We start from the raw sequence: 10,077 nt of genomic DNA on the forward strand, positions 1-10,077 counted from the left end.
AAAATAATAATAATAAAATTAAAAAAACTATCAGTAAAAATGAAGGATTTTGCGGTGACTTGCTTAAAATGCCACGGTGTCGTAATGCATGTAAGACACACAGACAGGCAGGCAAGTAGACAGACAGACATAGACAGAAAGACAGACAGACAGACAGAGAGAGAATGGGCGTTACAAACGCTCTCCCCTCACCAAGTGTGTAAATTATGGCCGCTATCACCTGCTCTTCATGCGCAGAGCTGTAACAGAGTCAATATCTCGTTGCAGAGGAGCGGGGCGGAGAGGGAGGGGGAAACTGAAGCGTGGAAAACCAATCAGAATTCCAGTCAGAACGTTCTTCTTCCCCGAGCCAAGACGCTTAGAGTAGCCTACGTCACGCCCGTGACCTTGCACGAGCGCGCGTGTGCAACCGTTACACACTGACACCCACAAACTTTCTCATGCTCATAATTAGGCTGTCATTAGCCCCGCTAACACGCGCGAGCAGGTACTCTCTCTCTCTCTCTCTCTCTCTCACACACACACACACACACACACACAGAGGCGTGCGTGTAGCGACAGAGAGAGAGAGAGAGAGAGAGAGAGAGAGAGAGACAAGCGTGTGTGCGAATACAAAATATATATCCACACAACTCATTACGCAGTCACACAATGATTGACGCGCGCGCAACGCCCCCGACCCCTCTCCCCCCTGCCCCCCACCCTGCCCCTCGCCACCCCACCCACCCCGCCACCCCTCCCCTCTCTCTCACACACACACACACATATGTGAACAATACACAGAAGTGGAGATAGAGAGATGGGGGGAAGAGAGACAAACATTGATGGATTGCATCCCACCAAAACGAAACAGCCAGAGGGAAACAGCGTGGGAGACTGAGGAGAAAGTGGAAGAACAGCGGAGTGCGAGATATCTGGTTAATGGGACGGCTTTTCTTCTCCTCTCTTTTCTTTGCCTTTCTTTTCTTTGAAACCCGACGCAAGCAAATGCAGTATTTCTTCTTTTCCTTGAAGCTCAACGCGTGTGAATTGCTGTGGGATACAGAGACAGAGAGACAGAGACAGGGAGAAAGAATCACAACAGAAGGCGGCGATTGAAAATGAACAAAGAGACGAAAATAGGTTGATGGAGAGCGGGGCAAAGATGTATGGGACTGAAGAAGGTGGAGAGACAGACAGACAGAAACAGAGAAACGGGTGAGAGAGAGAGAGAGGCAACACAGAGAGAGACAGATAGAGAGAAAGAGAGAGAGAGAGAGAGAAGCAACACAGAGACAGAAAGAGAGAGAAAGAGACACAGAGAGAGAGAGAAGCAACAAAGAGAGAGAGAAAGAGAGATACAGAGAGAGAGACAGACAGAGAGATAAGCAACAGAGAGAGAGAGAAAGACAAAGACAGAGAGAGAAAGAGAGAGAGAGAGAAGGAAAGAGAGAGAGAGAGAAGTAACACAGAGACAGACAGAGAGAAAGAGAGAGAGAAGCAACACAGAGAGAGAGAAAGAGTGAGAGAAGCAACACACAGAAAGAGAGAGAAAAAGACAGAGAGAGACAGAGAGAGAGAAGCAAAGAGACAGAGAGAAAGACAGAGAAAGAGACAGAGAGAGAAGGAAAGACAGAGAGAGAAAGAAAGAGAAAGAGAGAGAGAAGCAACAGACACAGACAGGGACAGACTGAACGACAGGCCGAGAGAAACACTGGAAGAAGTATTGAGGGGAAACAGTGACAGAGAAGGGGTGGTAAAAGAAGGGGCAAGGGGGGAGGGGGGCAGAGAGAGAGAGAGAGAGAGAGAGAGAGAGAGAGAGAGAGACGGGGGATAGAGATAGATAACGATAATAACTTGAGGTGTAGGGGAAAAAAACCCACCATACACCTCATTAGATGGAACATGCACTCACTCTGGCATGCACAGAACGAGGTCACAAGGCACGAAATCTAGGCCACAGCCACCCCCCCCCCCCCCCCCCCCACCACTCATTTCTCACCTGAGAGAGACAGACGGACACAGACACAGACACAGAGAGACACACTGAGAGAGAACTGAAAAATAAAAAGACAGTGTTGTGAGGGACAAAAGTCCAAAATCTGATAAATCATAGTTCATTGCGACAGTATTTTGCATGATTTCGTGTAACATACTACAACATTGCAATGTCATACATTTCAAAAGCCTTGTTGAAATAAACTGGAACGCATGCAACACACTAGAAGAGATCACAACAGAGATATAGGAGAGAGAGAGGGGAAGACAGGGAATGCAACACAGTACGACTCCGCACATTACTGACACAACGCTGGACCCAACAATGATTACTTCATAACGCCATACAACACACCATACAAACAACAATAAAAAAAAACAACAACAACAGCAGAACACAACAGAATACACGTCACAACACGGCACAACACCATCACACCCTCTCCTCCACGCGGGACACACCATCACACCCTCTCCTCCACACGGGACACACCATCACACCCTCTCCTCCACGCGGGACACACCATCACACCCTCTCCTCCACGCGGGACACACCATCACACCCTCTCCTCCACACGGGACACACCCTCTCCTCCACACGGGACACACCATCACACCCTCTCCTCCACGCGGGACACACCATCACACCCTCTCCTCCACGCGGGACACACCCTCCACGCGGGACACACCACCACATCCTCTCCTCCACGCGGGATACACCACCACATCCTCTCCTCCACGCGGGATACACCATCACACCCTCTCCTCCACGCGGGACACACCATCACACCCTCTCCTCCACGCGGGACACACACCATCACACCCTCTCCTCCACGCGGGACACACCATCACACCCTCTCCTCCACGCGGGACACACCATCACACCCTCTCCTCCACGCGGGACACACCATCACACCCTCTCCTCCACGCGGGACACACACCATCACACCCTCTCCTCCACGCGGGACACACCCTCTCCTCCACGCGGGACACACACCATCACACCCTCTCCTCCACGCGGGACACACACCATCACACCCAAACTCACCAGCGTCATCGGCAGAAGAATCCGAGTTGGCGCTGCAGTCCTTCCCCCGAGGGCTGGGGGGAGGGGGCAGCTCTCCCTCACACCCCCTCTCCCTGGGGCTGGGGGAGGCGGTCTGGGACCTGGGGCTGCTGGAGGACGCCCGACCCTGACCTGGGGAGGGAGACTTGCTGCCCGGCCGGGGGGTGAAGGGCGGGGTGACGTCATCACGGCCGTTGGGAAGCTGGACGTTCCGGGCATGAGCCCTCTGGACCCAGACGTTGAGGGAGGGCTGGGACCCGTCCCTGCTAAGGGGCCGGTCCGGAGTCTGGGCTCTGGAGCCGGTGGCGGGCGGGGTGGTCACACCGGGGTTGTCGCCGGTTGGGGAAGTGTGGGGCGGGGCCTGTGGCGGCGGGGAGTCTGCCGGCAGAGCGACTTGCCCGTTGTGTCTGGGTCGTGGGCTCTGGGTCCTGTCGGCCCGGGTGGTTTCCCCGTTCCGGGAAGTGAGGGACTTCAGGATCAAGTCCTTGGAGGACTGGGACAGCGCTGCGTGTTTGGTGGGTCGTGGTGAGATCTGGGGTGGGTTTCTTTGGCTGTGGACATGTGTGGCTGTTCTGCTGTCTTGGCTGTCTGCAGGAAACGAGGGTTGGGACTGGGACCTGTGCACCCACACTTGTGGGGGTCTTGGCAGCTCCCCTGTGAACCTGGGTCCTGGATCTGGGATCCGGGGCTGCTGCACCCCCGGGCTTGGGGGGCCGAGGGGGGCTTGCCCGTTCCGAGCCGGCAGTGAGCTCTGGGACTGGACTCTACGAACACAGACATCTGATGCTGGCGTGGTCCCCTCCTTGTCTTCCGGTCCTGCGAACTGATCTGGGACCGTCTCTCCGTTCATGCTGCCCACAGAGGGGCAAGGGGAGATCACCAGACTATCTCTGGGGCTGGGCCATTGTCGGGGGCTCTTCCCTCCACCGGCACTGCCCACAGGTGTTGGGGAAGGACTGGTTTTTGTCTTGGAGCCTTGAGATGGGTTCAGATCCCCGGCCCAACGACCCCTCCCTCTCCCCCTCCCCCTGGAGACGGAGGCTGTGCTGGCTACTGGCATGGTTTCACTCGCTTCCTGGGGAATGACTCAGTGACGGCGGTCCCCTGTCCTCTCTCTGGATGACGCCAGCAAGCCCCGACAAGCGATGACAAAGACGGCAATGATGACAACGAAGAGAAAACAGCCAATGAAAACTGTTTATCACGACATCTGAAAAATGATAAACGGGTTTCTCAAACCCACCTAAGTTGTTTGAGTCTTTTGTTGTTGTTGTTTTGTTGTTGTTGTTTTGTTGTTGTTTTTTCTCTTCTTGCTGCTTTCCTGAATTAGCGTTGCAACAGTTTGTTTCGACTGTACAAATCAGCAGGCCAACTGACAGTGTTTTCAGTTTGATAAGAGACGATCGCAGCTACACAATCCCACCAATATCAAACTGGGTCAACGCAGGGCGCACAACACACGCTGTCGGTGAAAACAAGGGGGCGTTACCCGTACACTGGACAACCACTGTCAAGTCAAACACTGGAGAACTTCGACACTCACCATGCGTTCCTTTTCATAGTTTGTTTCAGAGTCCAGCAAAAAGAAAAATGAATTAAAGCACACACACTTAAATGAAGAATCAACACACAGTTTGTAGACTTTGTTCAGTCTGTTAAACACTCGCACTCGACATTTCCGACTATCGACTCTGTTCAATCACACTGCACTAACGTTAGTCCGTGCCTCAGGTGGTAACGGAAATATCGTCTGCTTCGACACCGAACGAGGACAGATTATCACACAGTTTTCGCGGAGACACCGGAAACAACGGGATTTGTTTTAAAGTGAATTCAAAGGAAAGGGGTGACTGCCACACTGAAGGGGTGGGTGGGCTGCGGGAGAAAGCCACAGACAAGAGAGGAAGGGGCGTCACAGGTGGCCCAGGCGGTCCCTGTTATCAGATAGGACACATCCTCTCCCGTCCTCGTCCCCGTCAGATAATGGCCGTTTGGGACACGGTTAATCGACCTTTGAGTCCCGCGATGACCAACAACCGACAACAACGCCCCGAGGTTCGGGGAGTGGGGGCTGGGGGAGAGAGGGGGGGGACCGTCCTTGATGTCCCAATCTGTTTCCTTTTCCTCATTTTGCGAGCACGAATGCTGCCACAGTTGCGTCACAATACTTCATCCTCTGATACGCCCCTTCTTTTCATGACTGTTAAGCAATCGTCAAACGCACCACAGGTTTAAAACCAACCCAAGCCGTGTCAGAAACACTTGACGCGTTGTAAGATCCTGTGAATCTGTAGCTTCACACCGCAGCTTTCAAGTCTGGAATGAGCGAGTCGATCATGTGATCGAACAGGGCAAACCGAGTTTCTTCCTTCACGTTGTGGTGTTGTTCTGGTGGATCAAGTGTCGCTGCTTTATCTCCCCTTACCCGCTCCACACAGAAACAGGCCTTTCACCCCTCTCACTTTCCCTCACTACAGGCCCTGGTACCCCCCCGCCCCCACCCTCTCTCTCTCTCGTTGTCTGCCATGCCCTTTCACCAATGTTTTTTGATTTTCCATAGCCAGTCCTGATCCTGACCGGTGTCGCTTTTTTGGGTTCTGTCAATGGCCCTCGAGCATAACGTGCCCCCAATTACGGGGCTGTAAAGTTAAACGGGTGCCGGGGTCTCCCTGTTTTCCTAGCTCTCGTCCCCCGTGTCGGCACGTTCCAGCTGTCTGCCCTCCCCCCTGTTGTCTCCTCGCTCCAGTGACCACGAGTGGAGAAGTGAGAAAGTGTGCTTGTCCACAGGAACAACAAACTGTCATGCCTTGATGAATGCCCAGCCCACCACGAACACCGCTGTCAATAAACCCGGTATGCTGGGACGTGCCTGACGTTTGAAACCTGCCAGGAGACACGGGAACGGCCGCGACATGTTACTTTGAATTTCGCTCGTTTGAACACGCTGGTTTTTGTTGTTGTTGTTGTTTCCAGTATAAATGCTAACACCATTTTTGGAGTGTGTTCTTTATATATATATATATATATATATATATATATATATATATATATATATATATATATATATATATAAAGACTGTATGATGGTTTCTGATATGTGATTGAGATTTGTTGAAAGAATAGCCAAGGTCCGAAACGTGCACAATTTCCAGTTTGCTGTTCTTGTTATTGATGCTGTTGCTTCTGTTGCTCCCGCTGCTATCACTATTGCTGCTGCTGTTGCTGTTGCTGCTTCCGTTGCAATGCTGCTGAGGCTGCCGTTGGTGCAGCAGGTGTTACATTAGCAGGTAATCTGGACGTGGGGAAAGTTTCCTGTACCTGAATGGACCGTGCGGTCACACCTTTTACTGTTCAGCCACTCTCACAAACAGAAAAAAATCAAACTCGTCCCAAACTTCTTTTTTTTTCCCCCCATTTCAAACGGAGTCCGTTTGTTGAATGTTTATCGCAGAGTTTTTGGAAGAGAAAAAACAACAACAACGAAATACAAGCGGGTGTGACCTATCCATGCACTGCACACACACAAAAAAAGAAGAAGAAAATAATCAGTGTCCACAGTGATAACGCCCGATCTTCCAGCAAGGTGAGAGACACGTTAAAGTTGTAGTCACCACAACAAACCCCAAACCAGGTCAGCAGATAACACGATGACCTGACGGGGGACAAGTTCACACAGGAAGGCCGGCACGCTGGTAGCTGCAGGAGGGCAGGGGGGCGGGGAGAGAGGGGAGGGGTCAGTATTGACACAACGGCTCCAACTTCACCTCACTGCCTCCCCCTAACCAGGCCCAAGGGGGTGTGTCACTGACCCACAAAGATTGGCGACAATCCCATTACAACCTGCCCGGGCTGAAACGTCACGTCACCACCTTGCTGTGCTGAAGTCACACTGGACACGTCTGCAGTGGTCATCACTGTGGCCCGCTTTTCTCAACACCTTGCGGATGTTGTTCTTTTGTTTGTTTGTGTTTTCTGGCCTTGTTGTTTTCGAGAAATAACAGTTCAATGACGCTTTTCAAGGGTCTGAGGAAAATTCCAGATGTGAGTCAAGAGTTATAACTACCCCTCAAGAAAAGACAAGCAAACACAAACAAGTGACAAGGTTCATTTCTGTTACATTCACTGTGTGTGTGTGTGTGTGTGTGTGTGTGTGTGTGTGTGACAGAGCTGTTCAGTTTCCGCCCCCGGGGGAAGGGGGTACTGTTTTTCCCCCGTGTTTTTCATGCTGGCTTCATTGCTTCCTGTGAATTTTACACTGCTTCCTTAGTATTTTACATTGCTTCCTTAGTATTTTACATTGCTTCCTTAGTATGTTACATTGCTTTTACATCGCTTCCTTAGTATTTTACATTCCTTCCTTAGCATTTTACATTCCTTCCTTAGTATTTTACATTGCTTTTACATTGCTTCTTTAGCATTTTACATTGCTTCCTTAGCATTTTATTTCCTTAGCATTTTACATTGCTTCCTTAGCATTTTACATTGCTTTTACATCGCTTCTTTAGCATTTTACATTGCTTCCTTAGCATTTTATTTCCTTAGCATTTTACATTGCTTCCTTAGCATTTTGCATTTCTTCCTTAGCATTTTACATTGCTTTTACATTGCTTCCTTAGCATTTTACATGGCTTCCTTAGCATTTTACATTGCTTCCTCATAGTTTTATGTTGTGTTCTGCTGCTTTCTGCCCTGTCCATTCTTCATCTTCTTTTTTGTGCCACTGTCAGCCTCACCGTGCCATCATTCCCACTGTCAGCCTCACCGTGTCACCATTCCCACTGTCAGCCTCACCGTGTCATTATTCCCACTGTCAGCCTCACCGTGTCATCATTCCCACTGTCAGCCTCACCGTGCCATCATTCCCACTGTCAGCCTCACCGTGCCATCATTCCCACTGTCAGCCTCACCGTGTCACCATTCCCACTGTCAGCCTCACCGTGCCATCATTCCCACTGTCAGCCTCACCGTGCCATCATTCCCACTGTCAGCCTCACCGTGTCACCATTCCCACTGTCAGCCTCACCGTGCCATCATTCCCACTGTCAGCCTCATCGTGTCATCATTCCCACTGTCAGCCTCACATCATTCCCACTGTCAGCCTCACCGTGCCATCATTCCCACTGTCAGCCTCACATCATTCCCACTGTCAGCCTCACCGTGCCATCATTCCCACTGTCAGCCTCACCTCATTCCCACTGTCAGCCTCACCGTGCCATCATTCCCACTGTCAGCCTCACAGTGCCACCATTCCCACTGTCAGCCTCACAGTGCCATCATTCCCACTGTCAGCCTCACCGTGCCATCATTCCCACTGTCAGCCTCACCTCATTCCCACTGTCAGCCTCACCGTGCCATCATTCCCACTGTCAGCCTCACATCATTCCCACTGTCAGCCTCACCGTGCCATCATTCCCACTGTCAGCCTCACATCATTCCCACTGTCAGCCTCACCGTGCCATCATTCCCACTGTCAGCCTCACCGTGCCACCATTCCCACTGTCAGCCTCACCTCATTCCCACTGTCAGCCTCACCGTGCCATCATTCCCACTGTCAGCCTCACCGTGCCACCATTCCCACTGTCAGCCTCACCTCATTCCCACTGTCAGCCTCACCGTGCCATCATTCCCACTGTCAGCCTCGCCTGTTTCCCACTGTCAGCCTCACCGTGCCATCATTCCCACTGTCAGCCTCGCCTGTTTCCCACTGTCAGCCTCACCTCATTCCCACTGTCAGCCTCACCTCATTCCCACTGTCAGCCTCACCGTGCCATCATTCCCACTGTCAGCCTCACCGTGTCATCATTCCCACTGTCAGCCTCGCCTGTTTCCCACTGTCAGCCTCACCGTGCCATCATTCCCACTGTCAGCCACACCGTGTCATCATTCCCACTGTCAGCCTCACCGTGCCATCATTCCCACTGTCAGCCTCACCGTGCCATCATTCCCACTGTCAGCCTCACCTTGCCATCATTCCCACTGTCAGCCTCACCGTGCCATCATTCCGACTGTCAGCCTCACCGTGCCATCATTCCCACTGTCAGCCTCACCGTGCCATCATTCCCACTGTCAGCCTCACCGTGCCATCATTCCCACTGTCAGCCTCACCGTGCCATCATTCCCACTGTCAGCCTCACCTTGCCATCATTCCCACTGTCAGCCTCACCATGTCACGATTCCCACTGTCAGCCTCACATCATTCCCACTGTCAGCCTCACCGTGCCATCATTCCCACTGTCAGCCTCACCGTGCCATCATTCCCACTGTCAGCCTCACCGTGCCATCATTCCCACTGTCAGCCTCACCTCATTCCCACTGTCAGCCTCACCGTGCCATCATTCCCACTGTCAGCCTCACCGTGCCATCATTCCCACTGTCAGCCTCACCGTGTCATCATTCCCACTGTCAGCCTCACCTGATTCCCACTGTCAGCCTCACCGTGCCATCATTCCCACTGTCAGCCTCACCGTGCCATCATTCCCACTGTCAGCCTCACCGTGCCATCATTCCCACTGTCAGCCTCACCGTGCCATCATTCCCACTGTCAGCCTCACCATGTCACGATTCCCACTGTCAGCCTCACCTTGCCATCATTCCCACTGTCAGCCTCACCGTGCCATCATTCCCACTGTCAGCCACACCGTGCCATCATTCCCACTGTCAGCCTCACCGTGCCATCATTCCCACTGTCAGCCTCAGCCGATACACACCGTGCTCACAGCTCATCAGTTCCTTTCCCCTCACACGCTGTCTCTAAACGCAGCTGTGTTGTGAAGGTGCTGTTTTGTTTTGCCAGACTCTGAGTGGGAAATACTGGCGAAACATATTATATATATATATATATACACTTCGGAATGGGCAGTGTCGAGTTAGGAATGTTTGGGAATCCGCATGATCATGGTGATGACGGTTTTGTGATCCATGGACAGGCTTCTAACACGTGGCATTCATGGCTGTGGCCAGAAAAAAAAAGGGGGTTTCTGTAACTATAACACTGTTGTTCTGTAACTATAACATCGTTGTTCTATTGCAATAAC

The 10,077-nt window shown here is 51.9% G+C and overlaps 1 protein-coding gene across 1 annotated transcript in view; it reads right to left on the reverse strand.

Moving 5' to 3' along the window:
* Positions 1 to 5,108, reverse strand: part of LOC143286393 (double-stranded RNA-specific adenosine deaminase-like) — a 94,157-nt gene extending 89,049 nt beyond the window's left edge. Inside the window, exon 1 of the mRNA XM_076593937.1 lies at positions 3,026 to 5,108. Within this exon, the coding sequence (XP_076450052.1) occupies positions 3,026 to 4,103 (1,078 nt within the window). The 5' untranslated portion in view covers positions 4,104 to 5,108. The remainder of the gene's footprint in view (positions 1 to 3,025) is intronic.
* Between the last annotated feature and the right edge of the window lie 4,969 nt (positions 5,109 to 10,077).

This window comes from Babylonia areolata, chromosome 10 (assembly GCF_041734735.1).
Source record: "Babylonia areolata isolate BAREFJ2019XMU chromosome 10, ASM4173473v1, whole genome shotgun sequence".
In the NCBI taxonomy this organism is placed as follows: Eukaryota; Metazoa; Mollusca; class Gastropoda; order Neogastropoda; family Buccinidae; genus Babylonia; species Babylonia areolata.